Source organism: Phocoena sinus, chromosome 6 (genome assembly GCF_008692025.1).
Source record: "Phocoena sinus isolate mPhoSin1 chromosome 6, mPhoSin1.pri, whole genome shotgun sequence".
Classification (NCBI taxonomy): Eukaryota; Metazoa; Chordata; class Mammalia; order Artiodactyla; family Phocoenidae; genus Phocoena; species Phocoena sinus.
This window is the reverse complement of record NC_045768.1, coordinates 56,431,306-56,456,751: the sequence shown is the minus strand read 5'-3', so window position 1 is coordinate 56,456,751 and position 25,446 is coordinate 56,431,306. Positions and strand designations below refer to the sequence as shown.

At 35.4% G+C, this 25,446-nt stretch overlaps 1 protein-coding gene across 7 annotated transcripts in view; it reads right to left on the bottom strand.

Annotated features, from left to right (window-relative positions):
• RIC1 (RIC1 homolog, RAB6A GEF complex partner 1) overlaps positions 1-25,446 on the bottom strand; it is a 175,707-nt gene that overhangs the window by 61,286 nt on the left and 88,975 nt on the right. For 6 of the 7 annotated variants that reach the window (XR_004350264.1, XR_004350265.1, XM_032634228.1 and 3 more), the window contains 8 exons: positions 24,107-24,214; positions 19,321-19,463; positions 18,883-19,019; positions 13,741-13,832; positions 8,885-8,973; positions 3,604-3,748; positions 2,873-2,921; positions 1,097-1,249 (listed from right to left, as the gene is read on the bottom strand). Coding sequence is in view for 5 of the 7 variants with exons in the window: in XM_032634228.1 (XP_032490119.1) it covers positions 1,097-1,249; positions 2,873-2,921; positions 3,604-3,748; positions 8,885-8,973; positions 13,741-13,832; positions 18,883-19,019; positions 19,321-19,463; positions 24,107-24,214 (916 nt within the window). In the remaining 2 variants the exon portion in view is untranslated. The remainder of the gene's footprint in view (positions 1-1,096; positions 1,250-2,872; positions 2,922-3,603; positions 3,749-8,884; positions 8,974-13,740; positions 13,833-18,882; positions 19,020-19,320; positions 19,464-24,106; positions 24,215-25,446) is intronic. The other variant, XM_032634229.1, reaches the window with a different exon arrangement.

Sequence of the window (25,446 nt, the reverse complement as noted above, 5' to 3'; positions counted from 1 at the left end):
TTGTACCAGGTTCTGAGGATATTTAGACAAAAATATAGTTTCAACTCTCTGTGATTATGCCCTGGTTTTTAATTAAAGGCGAGTGTTTTCAAATGTGGGCAGATTATTCACTCACTCTTTAAATTAGATCAGCACCCCAGCCACTCACCTTCCCATGGTAGTCCAAATGTTGTCTTGATATAAAACTCGGAGTGCTTTTAAATTATTTATTTGGGATGTGCGAGCAGAGGAGAAATCCTCTACTCTTGTTTTTCTTATTATTCAGCTATAGTAATGAGGTCTGAGATCCAGGGTATTTTCATTCTTCCTCAATGTGTTATAAATTTTAATTAGAAATTGGTTGCACCAAATATTTAAAAACCCATTGGTGGTAGATACTAAGATATGCACCCCTATCATATAACATATCACTGTTACTATATATCAACAATATATCATATTAATATCTTATTTCAGACTGATAAAACATGAGTTTATGTTATAATTTGGGGCAGTGTTTCCCAAAGCAGGATTCTAGGTTTATTTTCTTCTAGGCATTCCTTAAAAATTCATAGTTAAATAAGCTTGGGAAACAGTGCTTTTTATATACCAACTCCTGGACTTTCATGATGCACATCAGTATATTAAAGACTCGAGTCCTATGTTAAAGAAATCTCTACAGCTTTGTTTAACTCCTTTATTTCACACTTAAAAGACAACAGAAATTCTTCTTGTCCTATGTAATTGCTATTGATATTTCTCACAAGTAGTGCCTCGTGGAACATACTTTGAGAAATGCTATTCAGACAAAGACTAAATTTTATTCAGGTTACTCAAGTGAATCTGTAAACACTGCTTTTCCTCAAATTGCTTGTGATCCTATTAAAAAAAGAAAAAAAAAGCATGGGACTCCCCCGGCGGTCCAGTGGTTAAGACTCCATGCTCCCACTGCAGGGGGCACAGGTTCAATTCCTAGTTGGGGAACTAAGATCCTGCATGCCACAAGGCCAAAAAAAAGCAAAACCTGCTCAGAAATAAAATTGTCATAAGGAAGAGTCATATTCAAATATGAAAGCCACTAAAAAAAACTAACAGAGTTTTAATTAAATAAACTTACCATACAAGGGTTTACGGTGAGTGCACTCTTGAGAAACTGAAATAGTAGAATGCTAGGCTGTTTAACTACGCTCTTGGAGTCAGACTCATTTTCAGTATTTTGAGAACCAAATCCACTGATTACCCATAGGTGATAGCCTTCGGCACCCCAGCTCTTGGAGAGAGGAGGGGGAAAGAAGACGGGAGTCGGAAAGAAAATCAAAGCAATAAAAAGTTTGTTATTTTTTCCTGGTTTGAAATATTCAAATTCTGAAATAACCAACAACAGCATTATTAATGACTTCTGAAGGCTGGAGGAACCATGACAAACAACACAGACAAGAATTATACCTACATCTACTACATCTTAGATCTCCAGTAGAAACCATCACTGCTCTCCACTTAGAAGAGTGAAAACACTACATACCAATCTTAGCTCCAAAACCTAAGAAATGCCTACTGCTCTCTGTAACTTCTCCATTAATTTAACCGCCTCTCAAATACAAAGAAATTCCTTACAGAGAGAAGACCCATGTTACATAGCCGAAGCTTTACAAAGAAGCACCCAAACAGATGCAGTTTTGTTCAGAACAAAGAACACTGGATTGGAGGCTATGAGACTAGGGTTTTGCACTCCAGCTTGGCTGCCATTTTGTTGTACAACCTTGGCCAAGCTGTTTGGTTTCTTGGGGTATAAGTTTCTTCCTCTGTAAAATGAGAGGGTTCAAATAAATTCTCCAGGCCCAGTTCATTTTAATATTCTATTAACCAGATTCCATGAGAGTTAAAAAAAAAAAATTTTTTTTTAACATCAGTAATTCCCAATCTGCAAGGCCAAGAAAATACTAATGGGGGGAGAAGAGGTCCATGAATTGTTCCAAAATTTCGGAAGTTTAATAGAACTTTTGCTTTCCCATGAAAAGTTTTGGCTGCATAACTAAAATGCTTAGATTCTTAGTTGTGATTAAAATATTAACTTAGTGAGGCAGGTAACACTGGTTGCTGCATGGCATTCATAAGCACTGATCGGCAGTCAGAGAAATGGTGTTTGAAAACTTATTTTAAAATATGGAGGTAAGGAGAGCCATCAAATGGGATCCTTGGTGGTGAAAGGTTGGGAACCCCTACTGAAGGCAACCATGGTGGTCTTAATTCTTCGAGAAACCCATGATCAGAAAATGCCTTCCTCTGTGGAGCAGCAGAGAAAGGTAGTGATAAGCCTCACAGCCACTAATTCCTCAAAGATGGTACACAGAGGGCTATAGAAAGAAAATGTTTGTATGTAAAGACAGGGGTTACACCTCACTGCTTTCTACAGAAACTCTTGAAAATTGATAGTAAAAATATTGTTACAACAGGGACTGCAATTCTTTTGACATACATCTATGGAAAAAATTTTAAATATGCTCAAATAACGTACAAGCACATGTCTTCCAGGAAAAAGACCCAATGAGCATTTCACATTATGTTAAAAGAAAGGAGGCCATGGGAAGTGGGTGCAATTGAGTCACATAAGAAATGCAGGTATGCTTTGGAAAAACAAAGGCCTGATCTGAACAGTTACTATGTTCACAGAGATGACAGGGCTTGCTGGACACATCTAAACAAAACCAAAATCAAATACTGAAAACTGGGCAGCCTCCTGATTTTTAAAGATAATACTTTTATCAAAGCAAGAACTGTGTAAGAGTCTGCTGAGACTAGAATAGCTTTGTAATTTTATCAGATCAACATGAGAGAAGAAGAAGAAAAAAACAAGTTTTTCACACCATATCAATATTTTATAGAAAGAACTTACCATAGAGTTGATCTTAAGGGGATCTTTTTTGGTACCATCAGACCTATAACTGAAACACAATAGAAACTTAATTAAGAAGAGTCTTCTAATTGCATGTAATATTTAGCTTTAATTTTAAAAAACTGATTTTGTTCCTTAGAAAGAGAAATACACAATACTGTATGAAATATGAGACTCCTGGTTAATACACCTAGGTATATCACTGAGATACAGTCTTCCAGTTACTAAATAACTTCTTAACAGGGTCATGCAGTTTGGGAAAGTGTGTTCATTATGTCAGGACTGAAGTTCAGGGTAGTATATGAAGTGGACAGAGACTTTAACCCAGTTCTATCAACCCACTGAGTTAACCTACATTAACCCAATGAGATAATGTAATTTTTCATTTCCGACTAGTTATTTATGTATATAGCTTACCACTCTTATTAGATAATAAGATACTTGAAGGCAGATTCATGTCTGATTTAGCTTTGAATCTAACATGTTATCATATACACAATAGGGGTTCAATAAATAAATGCATTTTCACTGAATGGTCAGTTTTAAGAGGATGGAAAGAGGATGGATGTATGAGAAAACAATACATTCTGAATACATTAATTCTGAACCTTACAAATTGTTTTGGGTTCAGAGTCAAGGCAAAATGGTAGCTGTATAACAAAGTTTCTGTGTATGTGTATTGTCTTGGAGAAAATGGAGTTATTTCATCTAAAATTTCTTTATTGACTCACGCAAAATCTCCTCCAAGTGTACAAATCAGCTGAGCTCCAAATACACTCCATAAAGAAAGGCCTCCATATTCCCAGGTCACTATTACAACACTATTGTCAGGAGACCATCTGACCAATTTAACAGCTCCTGTTTTGTTCCAAATGTCTGTTAAGAAATTGTGAGAAGAGTTAAAAATAAATGATTGCTTCATAAATACTTAGTATTTTTTACAGCCTATACCTTCAAGTTGAAACAAGCAGAAAGGCATGTCTGCTTCAAATAATGAGATGAATTCTGTTCGTTTAGGGCTATTTAAAATCAGTATGGTCATTAGCCTTGACCTGATCTAAACAGAACAAAGTCAGTACCCAAGTGATTTATATGAACCAAAAACCGTTTCTGGCCACTATTAGCTTAAATAACTGTAACTGTGTAGTCTTAAAAAGGCTTTGGATTTGGGCAAATCAGTTTCTGTAAGATGGGAATAATATTTCCCTTGAATGATTCAACATTGAATGTCAAACTACTCTGCTAAGTATGAGGTGTTTTGAAATGTAAAATAATATTTTACCATGATCTCCATGTTCCATCAGCAATATCAAAGAGATCCAAGTTAAAATAAATTGAAGCTTAACCTTACATTAGGATTAAGTAGGTAAACTCCAGCCTCAGTACCACAGGCACTTATATCTTCTTTTAACTAATAATAGTTCTTCATATATAATTATTAAAGGAGAAAATTTCATTGTGTAGTAAAATCCAAGTTTCTTCACTGCATAGTTAAATGAAACATAGCAGCATTTCCCATCAGCAATTCAAAAGATCTATAGCTTTCACCTCTTTAAAATTAAAATTCTTTACATCTGCAGTATTAATAAATTTTTGTTGTAAGTACCTTTGCCACAAAGGGCTTGTATACAGATTTTAGCCTACGGAAGACAGCCTTTGTTAATAGAGTAAGTAAAACTTTTTTCCTCTGCCTATGTTTGAATCCTCACATTAGCATTTCCCACCATAATTCAAGTATATGAATAACTGTATTATTTATGTATATAAAAAATAGTATGGAAACACAAAAGACCCCGAATAGCCAAAGTTATCTTGAGAAAGAAAAACAGAGCTGGAGGAATCAGGTTCTCTGACTTCAAACTATATTACAAAGCTAGAGTAATCAAGACAGTATGGTACTGGCACAAAAAACAGAAATATAGATCAATGGTACAGGATAGAAAGCCCAGAGATAAACCCATACACATACTGTCACCTAATTTACGACAAAGGCGGCAAGAACATACAATGGAGAAAAGACAGTCTTTCAATAAGTGGTGCCAGGAAAACTGGACAGCTACATGCAAAAGAACGGGATTAGAACACTACCTTAACACCATACACAAAAATAAACTCAAAATGGATTAAAGACCTAAATGTAAGACCAGACACTATAAAACTCTTAGAGGAAAACACAGGAAAAATACTCTTTGACATAAACCACAACAAGATCTTTTCTGACCCACCTCCTAGGGTAATGAAAATAAAAACAAACAAATGGGACCTAATGAAACTTAGAAGCTTTTGCACACCAAAGGAAACCATAAACCAGATGAAAAGACAACCCTCAGAATGGGGGAAAATATTTGCAAACCAAGCAACTGACAAAGGATTAATCTCCAAAATATACAAGCAGCTCATGCAGATCAATATCAAAAAAACAAACAACCCAATCCAAAAAAGGGCAGAAGATCTAAATAGACATTTCTCTGAAGAAGATATACAGATGGCCAACAAACACATGAAAGGATGCTCAACATCACTAATCGTTAGAGAAATGCAAATCAAAACTACAGTGAGGTATCACCTCACACCTGTCAGAATGGCCATCATCAAAATATCTACAAACAAATGCTGGAGAGGGTGTGGAGAAAAGGGAACCCTTTCGCACTGTTGGTGGGATGTAAATTGATACAGCCACTATGGAGAACAGTATGGAGGTTCCTTAAAAAACTAAAAACAGAACTACTGTATGACCCAGCAATCCCACTATTGGGCATATACCCTGAGAAAATCATAATTCAAAAGGACACATGCACCCCAATGTTCACTGCAGTACTATTTACAATAGCCAGGATATGGAAACAACCTAAATGTCTAATGACAGATGAATGGATAAAGAAGATGTGGTACATACATACAATGGCATATTACTCAGCCATAAAAAGGAACGAAATTGGATCATTTGTAGAGATGTGGATGGACCTAGAGTCTGTCATACAGAGTGAAGTAAACCAGAGAGAGAAAAACAAATATCGTATATTAATGCATATATGTGGAATCTAGAAAAATGGTACAAATGAACCTATTTGCAGGGCAGGAATAGAGACAGAGACGTAGAGAACGTACATGTGGACACAGCAGGGGATAGGGAGGGTGGGACAAATTGGGAGATTAGGTTTGACATAAATACACTACCATGTGTAAAACAGATAGCTAGTGGGAACCTGCTGTATAGCACAGGGAGCTCAGCTCAGTGCTCTGTGACAACCAAGATGGGTGGGATGGGGGGGGGTGGGAGAGAGGACCAAGGTGTGGGGGATGTATGTATACATATAGCTGATTCATTTCATTGTACAGGAGAAACTAACACAACATTGTAAAGCAATTCTACTCCAATAAAAAAAAATTCTTATCAAAATAGAAAAAAAAATGCCCAATAAAGCCATATCAAATGATGAAACTAAAACAAAACAAATAACCAAATAAATAAATGGTAACATGCATAAGAAACCTCGTATCTTATTAGTATACTTTACACATTTAAGAGCGAAATTTAAAACCAAACCAAGAAGAAACATACAAACTCAAATCAAAGCTTACAGAATGGTTATAAACAGTATTCCTATTAATCCCAAGTAAACATATATATACATATGTACATAATATGCATATCTATTTTCCAAGTATTATACACACATTAAAATCTAGTTGTAGAGATATACATTAAAATGTTAATGACAGTTAACCTAATCTTCAAGTGACAGGAATATGGAAAATTTATCTAGCTGGTAACCTACCATAAACATAGATTGTGATAACCTGCATAATGAGAAAAATGTAAAACGTAATCCAAAGACTTTCTGTTACAGAGCTGAACTCTGAAGAAAGAAAGGAGAAAACTGAAAGTGAGTTTGGTTAGTGTTTGAATTAAGGCAGCCCAGGGGGCGGAGGTGTGAAGAGTGGGGAGTGGTGAGGTGAAAAAGGTTAGAAATATAGGGACAGAAGGTTGGAATGGGACCTAGCAATGACTAGGGAGTTGGGGTCTCACATCCTATACAAAGACAAGAAAGGGGTTTCAGGCTGGCGTGAGTCTGGGAATCAGAATGGAAGCCGCTGTATCACGTAAGGACTCCTGCGGTGCTGCCACCTGTAAAAATCAGCCAGTGGAGCCAGAAAAATACACAGAAGCTTGTCTGTGTTCAAGATGCAGGACAGCACAAGTCTCCCGACATTTTAAGCAGTTTTTATAGTCTAAAGTTATGTAACTCAAGAAGGCAGCACTCTCCCATAAGAAAAACTGCAAGAGTGAGAGTTAGCAGATAACCAAAGGGAGAATTGGCATTCCAAGAACATGAGAAAAGGAAACAATCTAAAAAATTCAATACAGTGCTGTCAATCAATCAATAGAAGCAATGAGGAGAACTTCCTGAAATGATGATAAATGTTCTATATTTGCTTGGTCTAATAGACAGTCACTAGCTACATGTGGCTATTCAACATTTAGGTGTGACTATGAAACTGAGAAAAGTTTTAATTTTCTTTAATGTCAGTTAGTTTCATTTAAACAGCCACATGTGGCTGGTAGCTACTGTACTGAACATCACAACATTAGTATGGATAGAAAATTAAACAGATAAAAGGGTTAGAAAACCCAATCAAAATACACAACACCCTATTCTTGCCAGTTGCAGCAAAAAGTGTCCTTAGAAAAAAATATATGCAAACCTTTAAAGGCTATGCAATAAGAATGATAAAAACTTAAGGAGCAAATTTCTGTTTCTGGCAGTATAGCGAAATGACACCTTGAATGACTCTCCACACTGAAACAACTAAAATGTTAAACAGAATACTTAAACACATCAAAATATCCAAAAATACTGGGAGGTAAGTGAGTGTACCAAGTGCTCTTGCCCTGAATTTTTCTGCCAAACCCTAGAGACCTGACTTTTACATCTGATGACTCACAGCATGTGAGGGACAGGCAATAAAGCTCAGAGCTTGGCCAAGGCAGGGAATCTAATAGAAGATACCCACGTAAAGCTGGGACTACAAAGATTCCATGAACAAGGGAGAATGAGAAATAAACTCTACCACATGGAAGGTGAAAAAATAGCAAGGAACACTTCCCTGTTTTTGTCCATGGTATTGAATGGAAAATAAAGAAGTTCCCCTGAGAATCTGCAACCAGAAACCAGTCCTCAGTCTGATCTGTAATTTGTGTAACTTGTATGATTCAAAAAAATCTCAAACAGAGAATATAATGCAAAGGGTTCCACACTGATGTAGTTTTCCCAGGTGATTGGAAGAAACAAACAGTAATCTTCTCTGGAAGAACTCCAATTCAATCTAGCTTTTTTGCTTTCCTGATCAAAAAGCACATAGATGCTTTCTTTCCTCCTTTCCTCTTGACTCAAATGCAGCAGTAATGCTTGGAGCTCAGAAGCTACCCTGTGATCATGACAGAAAGGCCAAATGAATGCCAACAGCAGCTTATCTTTGGATTTCTTGCTATTACAGAAAATAAATCCTATTTGTTTAAGCAATAGTAAGTTGGGTTTTCTGTTAGTTTCATTCAAAAACATTTCCAATAATACAGACTTTAGACTTACACCTGTGGACAGGATTCAATCAACAGTCACTAAGGGGGTTCAGAAAGAGACTTTCTGGTTTGTTTACTGCTGTGTAACCAGCATTTAGAACAGCGTCTGGCCTATAGTATGTACTCAATAATTACTTGTTGAATGAATAAATGGAATTGGAAGGCATAAAATAACAGAGGCGATGAAATCAGGCAAGAGTCTAAAGCAAAACCCAGACAAGGAATATAGGGGCTAAAACTAAGTGAGGATAGAGAAAACTAAATGAAGAGGTAACCCAGGAGCCTCTAGTGACACAGAAATCCTTGGGTCAGAGAGAATGTTGTTACATATTTTAACAATATTTGGCCTTTGGCCTCCATCATTTAATTTAAAACCTCACTACACATATTACCTTTAATTAAGAAGAAAAAAAAAAAAGAAGAGGACTCACCAGGATATTGTTTTGCTGTTAACTCTAGTTTATGAGATAGTAGCATGGCTCCAGTGGTGTTATCTATTGTATAAACCTGTACAGAACCACTGTAAAAATCAAAAAGACTTTCAGTGTAAAAAGACAAATACAAATATAAAACAACATGACTATGGGAAATATTATGTTCTGCTGATAGGAGTGTAAACTAGAACAAAACCATTTTGTAAATAATTTGCAGTCATCTCTTAAATTTAAACAAATGCATATTCTGTAATCTAGCAATTTCACCTACAGATATACCCCAGAAATATCCTTGTCTTTGAGACATGTATAATGTTCATTATAGTACTGGGAATAAGTGCAAAGAAATGGAAATAATCTGCATGTCCAGCAATAAGACAAAGGAAAGAGGAACTGTGGTATATTTATATAGTAGTATACCATATAGCACTGAAAATGAATTTTTGTCATGTGCATTAAAATGGAGAGCATATCTATCTACCCACCCATCTATCTATATATCTATATAAATAGTATAATTCTGTTTCTATACTGTGAAAAACATTCAAAACATAGTTAAATACATTTGTGGTAAAAATACAACAAGGACCTAATGTACACAGATTCCAGATTAGTAACTGCCCTGGTGGAGAAAGGGGAATATTAAAGAGAGACAAATGGGGGCTACATCAGTGCAGTGCTGGAAACGTTCAGAAATCTTCATTTTGTTATTTTTTACCTTATATTATCTTTTGTATGTATACACATGATACATACTCTTATGCATATGGTAAGTATCATTATTCCATTAAAAAATCTTTACAAGGGACAAACTTACAAAGGGCCAGAAACCAAAACAAAGAATCTGTATATTACATCTAAGCTGTATTTCAAAATTGAATTATAATGATCACAAAAAATATCATTTCTGCTTACAGAGCCATTCTCAGATCGAAAATTTAACATAAATGTTGTTTTAAAAATAATTTAAATCCAAGGCTGCTTTTGCACACATCAGGATGATACTAGCTTATGACTGCCAGAATGTTCTGACCCTTATCTGTACTCCTTCAAGGTAGGAGAAGTTAGATGATCTCCTCACAGCAGCTTTGATCAGTTTCCAGCCAGGCCCCACTCTTCTCAAGGATCAGGATGGGGACTAAATAAAATACCTGCAATAATAGGCCACTTGAAGTTATCCCACAGCTCACTGATGCTCTGTTTCTAAATGCTTTTTTTCTCTCTGTGTTTCATTTTGCATCATTTCTCTTGCTGTGTTCTTCAAGTTTATTAATCTTTTCTTCTGTAATGTTTGATTTGGGTCTTTTGTCTTCCATGTTTCAGTTCAATACTCAAAAGAAACCCTCTACAGCTCTCTGGAGTTCTCTCTTTGTGCCACTCTCTCCTCTGATGTCTGGCCTGTGAGCCCCAGCTGCTTTGGTCTCCCAGACTCTCATTTCCTTTCCACACACTCAACCCAGGGAATCTGCCAGGCCCTGTCTCTCCATCCTTGTGCTGGAAATTCTCTCAAAGTAATTGAAGCTGGAGCAGTTGAAGAGTTTTCTTATTTAGTTTCTCATCTTTCAGGGATCACTATCCTTTGTTGCCTGGTGTCCTATGTCTTGAATTCAAAACACTTGTTTCATACTTTTGTCCATTTTCTTGGCTATTTTAGGTGGGAGAGAAAATCTGATCTGTTACTCTAACTTAGAAGCCAAATGCCTGGAACAGATATCTATCCAGACTACCTTCCCAATTAGATACCCTGCTGAAAGACAGCACTAAGTGGCTAGCAGGTATTTACTTATTTTTGCTTTGCATCTAACAACTGTCAAGTGCTAACTGGGTTGCTGAACTCTAACAAGTCAGTGAGGAGTCCAGATATTTCTAATATAAAAAGTAGGTGCTATGTCAATAGTTACAAAAGACTGACAATTAACGTTTTAAGTATTTATAGTGCCTATATTACTTAAAATATTTTTCTTTCCATTTTTCGTAAGCCCACTATAAAAGAAAAATATATTTCATTAAAAAGACACTACTTACTAATCTCAAAGCAAAAAACATCTCTCTAAAATAGAGATATATATGGCTATTACCACCATAAGTAATCAAATTTAGCATCATCAATACTGAGACCACTCAATGTTATTGCTGCATGATGCCATAGGAAGTACAAAACACCTATGACAAAAATGTTTAACCAGAATCTAATCAAACCTTTAAATATAAGGGGAAGAATTAGGCTGTAAACTGTCATCCTAAAAGAAAGCTGGCTTCTTATAGAACTCTAATAAGGTTTTCAAGTCAATTAATCCTGGTAAATGCTGGCAGATCAGGGCTAGAAGCCACTAGGTCAGTTATGTCACGTAGCTATAATCACAAAACTTTCACTCCAACCCACGATCATGCCGTAAGAAGGGCTGATCCTCTCCCAACTCATGAAAACTGAGGTAACTAAAAGGCTGAAGGCCAAGATTCCATCTTCATTATCCTGGAAGAAGGGCTAGAATCCTGGCTTCTAAAATCTGGCCCTGCTAGACCCCTGGGTGCTAGCCCTAAATGTAGGTGATGTAGAACTGCACACCCACCACTGTTCCCGTCTCTGTCAGTTTCCTCTAAATGCTGATGTGAGCTTCCTACTCATTTGACTATACTGGCTCAATAAGAACCACCTTCAAGATTCAAACAGGTGTTACAGAAACTAATTAAATGCCAATATGAGAAAACAATGAGACATATTTAGAATGTAGGATATTCTGTAAACAACTGACCTAGACTCAAAAAAAAGTTAATGTCATAAAAATAAGAAAAAAGATACAAGGATTTTTATAGGCAAAAGGTAACTGAAGAGAAATAGTCACCAAATATAATTCATGAATTTTGAATGATTCTGATTAAAACAAAAGAGATGAAGGAAATTTGGTGACAACTGGGTTAGTCTGAATATGAATTCAATATTAGATCTTATTAGGGATTTATCATTAATTTTCCCATGTGTTTGACTAAAGATGATGCATTTATGTAAGAGAATGTCTCCTTTTTTGGAAACCAAGAAATAATGTAAATGTCCTTTAACAGGAAATCAGACAAAGTATGATATATTCATACACCAAAACACTACTTATAAATCAGTCCCAAATAAATGATTTCAGTTACTGGCAAATAAGCTGGATGAATTCACAACGTTGACTAAAAGAATCAAGACACAAAACACAGAATATGATTCTATTCATATGAAGTTCAAACTTAGGTAAAACTAAATTATGCTTTTTAGGAATGCATACATGAGTGGTAAAACTGTAAAAAAAATGAAAATGATTATCATGAAAGACAAAATTGGTTACCTTTAAGTGTTAAGGAGGGGATGGGAGTCATGATTAGGAAGTGGCAGGAGTTAAAACTTATATAGGCTGGCAATGTTCTATTTCTTGACTGAGTTGTGAAAAGATGGATGTTTGTATTATAATTATTTGTAAAACTGTGAATATTTGGATTATGCACCTTCCTGTTTGTTTTTATTTTACAATATGAAAGTTAAAAAGGATATTATAAACTCTATGCCAATAAATTTGACAGTGTATATGAAAGAAACCAATTCCTAGAAAAATACAACCTGCCAAAATGACTAAGAGACAAAAAAATCTAAATGTTCTTCAGTCTATTTTAAAACTGAATTGAATTAGTAATCAAGAAAATTCTAGGCTCAGGTGGCTTCACTGACAAATTCAGCCACACACTCAAAGATGAACAAAGAAGGGAAAGAGAGAAATCCTTCCTCAACTTGTCTTATGAGACAAGCACAACCTTGGTTAACCAGGAGAGAGAAAAAAAAAAAAACTATAGCAAACTGTACTCATGAACATAGATTTAAAAATTCTAAACAAAATGTGACCAAATCAAATCCATAATGATGAAGAAAAATACGCTTTCCTTATCTCCTTACACTAAGTTAAATTTACTTTCTACATTTATCTCCTCAGTGAGAAGCAATGTGTTGAGGATAAGGATTTCCTACTTCACAAACAGATTATTGACAGTATAATGAAGGCAGTGATTTATAACACTATCAGTGTATTACTTATACAGATAGAAATACTTTGATCCTTACCTTGATGTAGCTGGAAACAATATTAGATGTTATGTTCTACAGAACCACTAAGTCATATTTTGAGGTCAAAATGGAATTTTATATTTAACAAAGAGTTTTGAAGACTAAAAAGCACTATACACATTTTAAGGCATTACTCTCAGCATCTGATATAATCTTTTTATTTGAGCTAAAACATAAAGCTCAAAAAAGTCAGGTATATTTGTTGTTTTCTAATGTATCCCAAGTGCTTAGAATTGTGCCTGGCACATGGCAGACACAAATATATTCGTTGAATGAATAATTTGTATTCAATTTTACTTCTAAAACCTGAATTATCTGAATTAAAGCAAGAAATTGATTTTATGTATAAGCTTTTAATTTGCTTGTTAACTAAAGCACACCCACTAATTCAAAGGCAAGTCAACACTGATGTCTTAAAAAGAAAGGACTGTTTCCAAATAAGGAAAACATTCTTCCTGATCTTCTTTTAAACAATAACCTAAATTTTAACTGATTTAATCTTCTTAACTTGTGACTCAATTTCCTACCACTGAAAAAAAGCTCACTTTTACAAACTTAAACACCCAATCTCCAAAATCTGCCCTTTAGATTTGTTTGCTTCAATCTATTAAAATGCTTTTAAATTTTATATTAAGGCTGATTCATAAATTATGAAAGGCACAATAAAGTTTACAAGTGTGTTAAGAATATCTTACGGTTTAAAAAAAACCCCACTATTTTTGGCAGTAAGTCTTAAAATGCAGACATCTGTATCAATTACCTCGCACAACCAAACGCCATCAGTCGATACTTGTTATTTACTGCTACACAAGTTCCATCAACAACATCTTGTGGCCAAACTCCATGAAGCTGCTAAAATTAAGAAAAATAGTTAAGATTTAAAGCATGTTCCCCAAATATACTTTTATCAATACAATTCTCCTTCAATGAACACAGTTTTATAAGGCTTTATATGGTTCTTTATATGGTTTGATCTGGATAGGAAAACATCCCATCAGAACTACCATCTGGATTTTCTCCCTTAAAAACCTCAATTTCATTAACTGGTTCAATAAATATTCCCAAATGAGCTCAGTCCAGTGCTAATCTATTCATAAAACACTAAAAAATGGATATCTGACCTGTAAATTCAAATTAAATGAAGACGACTTTCCTATTAAAATGTAAACCTCTTGATGGTAGAAACTGCATCTAATTTGCTCACTATTATCATTCTTGTCACCTAGCACATAGTGTTGAACTTTCCTGATCAATCGAAAATGGTCGATTTTATTTCATCTATCCTTTAGAAGTGATTAATGATTTGTCAATTGCTGACTATTCTCTATTACTCCTTTGCTTTATAGTACAGTGGTTAGTAGTATGGTATCTGGCAGTCTGACATAACATCTCAGATCTACCCCTGACTTGCTAAAATGATTATTTGACCTTTCCAAGCTTCAGTTTTCTTATCTGTAAATTACCTCTTAGAGTGTTTTGAAAATTAAATGAGAACTTACATACAAGTAACCCACTTAATACAATGCCTGGAATTCAACAAGTTAAGCTTCAATAAATGAATGACATTATTATTAAGCTTTATATGCTACTTAATTCTGAATACAGACACAGAATAGATTCAGCTCCCTTGTCTGTTTTTATTTGTCAAATCAAGGGCATCCTAGATCATAAATTTCTAAGGCAAAGGTCATCATGACTGTTTAGTAAGCACAAAAAATCAGCACACTACAATACAGCACTTTATTTCTGGATTATCACGATAGTAAAATTAGATGATCCAATATAATTAAACTGTTTGAAATATAATAGTATAGATTTTATTAAATTCCTAACTATAGAATCTACTATCTAAATATGGAATATTTGCTTTTTTGTAGGAATTTTATTTATTCAATTTTAATAATAAAACTAGACATTATTTTAGTTAACAAAAATGGCAAAGACAGCATTGAGCATTATTTCTTTGGACTGCTGCCTAGACTGAAATTCGTCTATTCATCCCAATAACAAAAATTTTCCAGGTGCCTACTATTCACCAGGTACTGCTCTAGGTGCCAAGGATACTGCAGATATTCAAACATACCAAAATCCCTAGCTATATCCCTGCTTTACATTTGTTAAGAGACTGACAAGTTTAAAAAACTGTACAGTATCACGTGGGAGGTTAGTAAATGTTACAGAAAAAAATAATACAACAATTAAGGAGAAGAGAGTATATGGGGAAAGAGGTAATATTAAAAGGTCTTCCCTATGAAGGTGCCTCTTGAGGAAAGTACTTTCGGAGATACAGCAGTAGAAAGGCCCTGTCACAGTAGCATTTCCGGCATGTTCAAAGAACATCAAAGAGGCCTGTGCAGATGGAGTGGAGTGGAATGGGGGAAGGAGAAGGAATAAATGAGGTAACAGATGAAATAGGGGGCCAGATTTATAGGGCTTTGAAAGTCACCATAAGAACTTTGGCTTTTTCTCCAATTCATATATGGGGAGTCATCTGGAGTGTCTTTAATTTTTTTAACCCTTTCTATTATGAATTATAATACATTAGAGAAAAATACAAAAGCAAAAATGTACATCACAATAATATCACAAAGTAAACACTTGTTTAATTACCACTCAGGCTAGGAATTACCAGTACCCACAAGTCCCCCAACAGTGTCACTCCTGATCAATATTATCCTCACCTCTACCACAAAAGAAACAATATCCAGACTTACATAGTAATCACTTCCTTCTTTTCCTTTAAACCATTAACACTTAAACATGCGTCCACACAGAACTGATTCAGAGCTGCCTATGTTTTTTGTTTTCCTTCAATTTTATATAAAATAGAATCATAGCATGTACTCTTTTGTGTCTAGCCGCTTCCACTAAACATGTTTGTGAGATTCATCCATGTTGTCGCATACAGCCTTGTTTGTTCATGCTCATTGTCATGTCAAACACTGGGCTTTTAGCTCATTGGGCCTCTGGCCTCCCCTAACCAATCTTGTTAGCTCTTTACAGTCTTTTTAGCTCTCCAAAGCCGTTAAGCACATTCAAAAAATATTTTTTCTCCAGCTCTTTTAGTTGTCCTCAGCAGGTTTTGTCCTAAATATCTTGTCCTACTGAAGGGTTCTGAGCAGAGGAGTGGCATAATCTGACATATTTTAATCCATTTGCTAACTGTATTAAACAGTGCCAAACAGGGGACTTCCCTGGCAGTCCAGTGGTTAAGACTCCACGCTTCCACTGCAGGGGGCGTGGATTCGATCCCTGGTCAGGGAACTAAGATCCCGCATCACCGCTCGGCACAGCCAAAAAAAAAAAGGCAATGCCAAACAGGATTTTTATAAAGCACTTAAATAATGTCTGATATAAATACGTCATTAGTGTATTTCCCAATTACCAGTAATAGATATGCATTGTTTTCTTGTAATTTATATTTTCTACTTATAACTTATTTAACAATGTTTCGTCTACTTTTCATTATTTTAAATCCTTAATTTACTAGAAAACTTTCTTTAACCAAATACTAATACAAGCTGATATTCAGAAATGAGTCACTCACTTTCCAGCTCTAATATTTTTGTTTTCAGTAAAAACATTTAAATCCCAAACGTATGTCAACAAAATGAAGAGGCAATCTACTGAATGGGAGAAAATATTTGCAAATCATATATGTGAGAAAAGATTGTATCCAAAATATATTAAAAACTCACACAATAACAAAAAAATTCTGATTAAAAAATGGGCAGATGATCTGCATAGACATTTCTCCAAAGAACACACAGAGAGAGCCAAAAAGTACCTGACAACATGCTCAGCATCACTAACACCAGGGAAATGCAAATCGAAACCACAATGAGGTATCACTTCGTACCTGTCAGAATGGCTATTATCAAAAAGACAAGAAATAATAAGTGTTGGGAGGATGTGGAGAAAAGGGAACCCTTGTGCACTGTTGATGGGAATGTAAATTGGTATGCCACTACACAAAACAGTATGGAACTTCCTCAAAAAAAAAAAAAAAAAAAAAAAAGTAAAGTTAGAACAACCATATAATCCAGCAATTCCACTTCTGGGTATTTATCCAAAAAAAAAAAGAAGAAGAAAACACTAACTTAAAAAGACAACTGTACCCCCATGTTCAATGCAGCATTATTTACAATAGCCAAATATGGAAACATCTAAGTGCCTACTGATGGATGAATGGATAAAGAAAATTTGGCACACACACACACATACACACACACACACAGGAATATACAGGTGACCCTTACAACATGGGGGTTAGGGGCACCTACCCCCAGCACATACAACCTTACAGTTGTCCCTCCATATCCTTGGTTCCGCATTTGTGGATTCAATCAATCGCAGGTCATAGAGTACTGTAGTATGTATTTACTGAAAAAAACCCAGGTGCAGATGGACCTGCACAGTTCAAACCTATGTTGTTCAAGGGTCAACTATATTATTTAGCCATAAAGAAGAATGAAATCTTGCCTTTTGCAACAGCATGGATGGACCTTGACGGCATTATGCTGAGTGAAGTAAATCAGACAGAAAGCTGATACCATATAGAAAAATATGCCCTTGAAAACTTAAAATCCTTTCCATTAAACAGACTGAACATGAATACTTAGCTTCTCTGACTCTTAAAACCCCAACTTTTATAACAGAAAAAGATTTTTTTCAAAATGCATATGTTGGCAAGGACAAAGAATGGGAGAGGAGGTGGTATCAGAAAATTCTGGAAGCTGGGAAGCAAGTGGATGAGTAGAATCCTTAACTAGCAGTAATGATGTTGAAAAACAGCCACACTTACATTGTAAGGTACACAAAAGGCCTTGGAATTTAAATGTCTCTCAAAAGCTGAACTAAAAGCAGTAGGATTGGTTTAAAGCCTGTTTAATCAGTAGCTGGGACTGCCTACCTCCCAGTCTGAGCAGCTAAGAAATATCCCACCTCCACTCCAATAGAAAACTGGAGTTTTTCTTTAGAGAAAAACAAAAAAATCTCAGTGGTCTCTAGACCACACCAAAAATAGGGATACATGGCAGTTTACATCCTGAATTTGGACCCTCTAGTCTAACTCTTCCATAACTCAAACCCCAAAATACTGGGCCAGCCAGGTACATATTCTCTGAGAAAGACTGCAGGACTCTTCTCCAACAGACACTGGATACGGAGTGGGGAGGAAAAGAAATAACCCAGTTAGCTCGCCCTATGATGAAGATCACAGTCAACCAAACCCACCAAAGCCCACATAGCCTTCAGTGAATCCAAATTCTTATTTTGGGTCTCTGTCACAGCAACCAAATTCATATATTAATGAATCAAATATTAATTAACCATTAACTCTGAAAGGATCTAAAAATAAAGGAATATAGGAAATCCACAGGATGATAATGATGGACAGCCTAAAAATGCAACTGTGTTAAATAGGTACGAATAGTAAGCAATCGTCCAGAAGGCTCCAAGAGAAATTTATTCAAGAAGATGAAACGGATACTAATATAATCAAAATTACAATAACTATATTGGGAAGATGGGAAGAACTTACAGACAGGGTGGGGGAACAGGGAAGTGGGAAGTACATGGTCATTTTCCACAATGAACACAGCCTAAAAACTAAAAATTACAGGAAATACTCAGAGTAGTGGAGATAAATAGCAAAATCACCAGTGAAGGAATAAGAAGTAGTTGCCTCTGAGAATGAAAACGGCATGAAGAGAACAAGCAGGAGGAAAGGAACTATCATTTTTCATTAACATGTCAATAGAATTGTCTACTTACACTATTTATATGTATAGTTTTTGATTTAAAAAATCTTAAATAAGGAAAATAGGGGAGGGGTTTAATAAAGACTAAAATTAATAAATGCAAAATTAAAAAATAAACATTCCAAGTAAATAAGTCATACCTCTGCAGTAAATCTACTTGACACTGGTGTGATAAATCCAACTTTACCATCATTAAACACAACAGCAAACCCATCAAGTGTGGCACAGTATTCCATGTCTCTAATGTGCACATCTTCAAAGCCCAGGAATGAACCTGCTGATGAAAAAAAAGTACATGAAATATGAATATAAATATAGTAAATTAATTCTCTTGTATTTTTGCTTGCAAACCATATAAGGACAGTTAAAAGGGCAAACATAATGACCTAACAACACTAAACAACTGAACTACTCCTTCCTACTCTCTCTCTCCCTCTCACACACACACACACACACCCTCCTCCCTTGCATAATTAATTCCAAAGTAGAAAAACCAATGTTCATCCATAAGAAATATCTAACTAGTTTATATAAAATATTAAACATCTGGTTCTGTCTCATGAAAAAAGTGTAACTACCTCTAGATGACTGGAGATCTACTGAAAAGGGTACTGTACAAAGATTAATAGCTTTCCTCCCATTTGTCATTCCTTCCCAGTGAATAAGATGAAGAAGTCCATCAGAAGTAGCAACCAGGAGATCTTCCAGCACAGACTGCAAACTGTAGAGAAGTAAGCAATTTAGAATCAATTTCCTTTTAAGAAAAGCATATTGGGTAAGCAATGAATATGAGTATAACTGCTCTGGAGAATATTCATGCAAAGATCATAAAACCACTTAACAAAACTGCCATTTATCTACAATTTAGCTATATATCAGCTTTATCTATGTATAATTCAATCTAGAATCAGAAATTCTGAAAAAAATGAAAGACCACGCGTTGCTGTAGTCACAAACCTGATGAATTATGTTTAAAAACTAGACGTACTGAAACAGCAAATTAGAAGATGGAAGGATAAGTGACAGCTGATAAGAAAGGAAAGAGACAGAGAAACCATGAAAAGAACTAATGACAGAATGACAATCTGGAGACATGGAGTGTAGAGGTAACAATCCTCTAACCCTGTCCAACAGAATTTTCACCAGTAATGGAAATGTTCTGTATCTGTACTATCCAACACAGTAGCCATTAGCCACATGTGGTGATTATACACTTGTAACATAGCTAGTGTGACAGAAGACCTAAATTTTTAATTCTGTTTATTTTATCTGTAATTTACATTTAAATCACTTCATTTGACTAGTGGCTACTGTAGTGGAGAGCACAGTTCTAGACCACAGTATTTCTAGGGTATCAAAGAATCTCACATTGTGCGCATCCATTCAACAAACATTTAATTAAGCCTGAGCTCTGTGACAGGCACTATGCTGGGCTGGAGATTCAGAGGTGAATAAAATACAGTTTCTCCCTGCAGAAGACCTCTCAGCTGACTAAGTAGTGAAAAGTAATTATGTAGTATGATCTCAGCACTTATTGATACTTGCAGAGAGATTTAACAATTACAACTGCACGGCAATAAATGCCTGACTTGTTTACTCCTATAATGCCAAGTCCCTAGGGCAATGTTAGTTACATATGGCACCAAATGTTTGTGGGAGGAAGGTCAAGAGGGAAGGGGAATCCAAAAGTGAGGCTACAAAGATAATGGCAGAGAGAAAGAAAGAGAACCAGTGGAAACTGGTATCAAGAAAGCCAAGGGAATAAGACGGACTTAAGAAAGAGTACTCGAGAGTATCAAATGCTGTAAAAAAAAAAAAAAATTAAGTATAAGAAAGAATGAAAAATGTAACGCCTATTTATATACTCTATTATGTACTGTTAAATTTCCTTTCATACTTAAGAAGTTAAGAGACTATTTCAGAAATATTTTAATCCATAATGGTGAAAAGAACATTTTTAATGTTTTCTTTAACTTTTAATTCTTTGGAAAGTTGAGTTCAATGACTTATTACACCATATATTTCAGATGATGAAGAATTTACTGTACTTTCTTCCCAACTATAAAAATATTAAAAAAGATAAGAATAACATGTCCCCTTACTGAGCTCCATCTCTTGAACTTCAGAGCATTTGCAGTCAACTACAATTCCCAGTTTAATGAAATTTCACCTTTTAAAATATTATATATTCTTTTATTTCAAATTTGTATTTTAGTGGTAAAATTTATGTGTAGCATGTGGTGGCTAGAATATAAAAACTTTGTTTTAGACCTGATACAAGAGAGGCAATTTAGTGGAGGAGTCATTGGTTTACCAGTGGTTTTCATTCAGCAGGAGTCAGCCTCGGTTTTTTCAAACCACATTCTCCCCCTCCCCAGCTTGTATCTCCCTGGAAGAATCACTGCATATGACGATTAGGAACAAGATCAAGGTTACCCTCCAGTAATTTAATTGCCTTCTAGGCAAAACTCAACACTTCTCTGACAAAGTTAACAGAATTCAGAATCTCTACATCATCATCATCCACAGTACTGTGATTAAAAATGACCAGATGTCTGAATAAACAGGAAAATGTGACCCAGAGTCAAGGAAAATCCATCAATGTAAATAGACTCACAAACAATCCTGACATTGGAATTAACAAATAACTGTGACAAAAATGATAAACAATCTATAAAAAAGGATAGATCCTCCCCGTTTAATTGAAAGTAAACAAACTTTCAATTAATTGAAAGTAAACAAACTTTCAATTAATTGAAAGTAAACAAACTTTCAATTAAACAGTTGAAAGTAAACAAACTTTCAATTAAAGGCTGATATCAGATGTTAAAGTACTGAATATTTCCACGAAGTTTAGTAAATTGGCCTTGTTTCAAGTCACCCAAGGGTCTGTCCCCATGGATTCCCATTCTCACAAAGATTTAAGAACTAAAGGATTAATTCTTGCCACCTGGGGGATGTTATGACCCTGTACCAATAATTTATATCCTACGTCTTCACATGTTGTACTGACTTTTATTGAAAATCACCCCTACGTGTAAGTACACACAAAATACACATAAAGATACTCTAAGTTATGCCCTTAGAGAGGCATAACTATGCCTCTAGTTATGGCATAGTTATGCCCTCTACAATCACTGACTTCTATGGGCTTTAATAACAGCTATGTGGTATACCACAGGTGTTTGTTATTGCTGTTGTTTAATTTAGGATCTTAGAAGTAGAATAATAGGATTTGGGGAGGAGAATAATAGGATTTTGGAATCTGATTAATCCAATATTCTTAATATAAAATGAATAATTCATAATTACCGATTCTCAAATATGTAAATATGTTTAATACCTATTAACATTAAATATTATATATACTACATGGGTCTTTCTAAGTGCCTGGGAAGAAGGAAGATAATAAACTGTAGTATTTATTAGTATTAGTTAGAAATAGACTAAGAGTTTTAATTATAAATTATATCAGTTCTTTTTTAAAAAATTTTATTTAATTAATTTATTTATTTTTGGTTGTGCCAGGTCTTAGTTGCAGCCGGCGGGCTCCTTAGTTGTGGCATGCGAACTCCTAGTTGCGGCATGCACGTGGGATCTAGTTCCTTGACCAGGGATCAAACCACATCCTCCGCATTGGGAGGCGAATTCTTAACCACTGCACCACCGGGAAGTCCCAGTACTTTTTTAACTTTCTATATATTCTCTATCCTCAATTAATAACAAGGTGTAGATGCTTAACATTAATCCAATTCTTTCTTCAATCAAAAATTAAAAGATGGCAGACTCTTGCAATCTTATGCCTATAAGCAACAGCATAATCATTGTCCCTAACTTTATTTGACTAATTTTTGGTAGTGGGAGGGAAAACAGTTGGTTTAAAGGCCAAGTTTTATGCCCCCTCACTCAATTCAAAAGTATATAGGAATTCTCCAATCAAATTTCCAGGAGGTACATGTTACAGGTGCTAATAATAACACTGCTCTGAAATGCAATCATTTTACTGAAGTTCTGAGAGAAAATGAGAGATTTCCAATCATCTAAATTAGTAGATTAAAAACTAGCATCTGACAAGTTAAACTTGTACAAGACAGCAGGAATTCTTTTTTTAAAGGCTCTTTTTCTATCCTATATCCATGAACCACACAGTTTTTGCCACCAGGTGGAGATAGAAAGCCATGCTTGTACAGTTCCATCCAGCTTGGAACCCAGACATTCAAAATTCCTTACACAAGTTACACACTTGAAAAGGATCTCTATTTCTGAAATAAAATCTGAGATAAAGAGTAACCTGAACTCAATCTCCTGTAGCCCTGATCACATTTAAACAAATAAAAACAACAACAAAAAGGCATTCTTCTTCTCTGAGGAGACTTAAAGTAAAAAAAGATAGATTAAACAAGGCAAGACAATAGCCAGCCACTTGTATACAATTCTATTTAACATGTTCTAGTATCTGTACTGTATTCTAACAAGAGAAATGATGAAGGAAGCCTTTAGTTAGAACTGTGAATCAGAAGAATTTAAGAAACGTATGTATTACATTCATATAGTTTACTATATTCACGTATTGTATCCATATAGGTCAACAATAAGACTACATAGTAAAAAGTCTTTTTTCCAAAACTGTCCCCCGTAGCCACTCAGTTCTCATGCCCAGTTTCTTACGTATTCTTCCAGAACAACACATAAATTACCACCACCAGCTCGCTTTAAAATAAAATAGTAGCATTTTTATGTACAATATACCTCACATTTTTTAACCCAACAACATATTTGGGAAGTTTTTTCAAGAAAAAGTGACCTCGGGCTTCCCTGTTGGCCCAGTGGTTGAGAGTCCGCCTGCCAATGCAAGGGACGGGTTCGTGCCCCGGTCCGGGAAGATCCCACATGGCGCGGAGCGGCTAGGCCCATGAGCCATGGCCGCTGAGCCTGCGCGTCCCGAGCCTGTGCTCCGCAACGGGGGAGGCCACAACAGTGAGAGGCCCACGTACCGCAAAAAAAAAAAAAAGAAAAGAGAAAGTGCCCTCAATGTTTTTACAAATGCATGAGTATCTTTTTAAGTAACATGTACTATGTTATACCATTTAAACAATTCTAGATCTTATCAAAAAATATAAATTTCTAAATAAAATTACAGTTGGTATACCCAAATTGTGGGCTTTATTACAGTAATTTAAGTATAATAATGTACCATCTGTAAAATTTTACATTTTTTATAAGGGCTAATCAAGAATTTTTAGGACTAAAAAAAATGATCCTCAATGAAAAGAAAGAAAATCAACTTTCCTACTGCTCACGCGATTAACAAACTACACTGTATATTGTCATCACAAAATGCTAAATTTAACCAAAGTACTGTACCTCATGATGGGTGCTTGCAAATCCAGTATTTTCCTCATCTCTAAATTTAATGCTGGAGCACACTGTTCTTCCTTAAAATGGGGTGTCCCCTTCACTTGTGGACTTCCTCTAAAAAAAAAAGCAAATACACAGGATTAAAGAGAAAGATACTGAATTCTCCTCCACTCTGTGACTAATAGCCAATCAAATAAAGTAACACAATCAAACGTAAAAATCAGGTGTTCATCCTTTAGGTTCTCAAATGAAAAACATACTTAAATTCCACTATAGCAGACATATCTATTTATCAATTAGAAATAAATGTGTCTGACCAGTGTAACTTATAGTGGGGGGAGTGGGAATGGAGGGAGAAGAGAGAGAGGAGCAAAGAATCTTAGGGGAAAAAACAGTAAAGATAGAAGTTAATTCTCAAGGGAAACAACACACATTTAAAATGACTGACAGCCCTTTCTGAGTTGAGCAACTACGAACCTTATACACCATTCTATTATACAGTGCATGTCCGAAGTGATCCAAATCGTCACTTCATCTTCCCTTGCTCCACACCTCATTCTTGATTCCTATCCTTTAGGTATGTATCAGACTTAAGGTCAGATTCAGGGATGCAATTAGGAGATGTTTTACATTAAGTGGCAAAATGGGTAAATTCGAAAACTCCTTGGCACTAAATGGCTGCACTAGAGTGGCTAGGTCAATGCCAACATAATTGAGCTGTCACATACAAGTCCTCAAAAGGACTATAAAGCTGTTTTGGAATCTTTATATCCATATGGCATTGGACCACTCTTTCTCAATGCCTGTGCTAGAATTTAACAGCTATCTGTCTCTTCTCTTACTATCAGCTATCACTTACTCTAGGCAACAATTAGCCTGCCTACATCATCTTTCCTTCTCATCCCCTACAATCCTAGAAACCAATTTGTCAATACTATTAAAACTAAGTGCGAAGAATCTAACAAGTTAAGATTCCTAGCTTTGTGAAAATTATCTGGATGCTCAGAAAATTATTTAGATGCTTACTTATTAGTTTTAGATTACTTTCCATACAGAAACCTGGTGGTGCTTTATTACTATCCTGCTCTGCTACTGCCATGACCTGGAATATTTGATTCCTTCTACGTGTCTGAATGGCTAAATTGGCTAATGTTTAACCAAACATGTTCATGTTCAATTAGTATGCTTGATATGACAGCCCTTAAAAGGACATCATGAGTTATTAGTTTACAGGAGTCATATCTGAATTGCTAACCACACAAAACACTGTGATGAATTTTCTGAGATGTTCTCCATGTACATCTAGTTTTAAAGTTATCATTCAAAGTAATACATACACATAAATA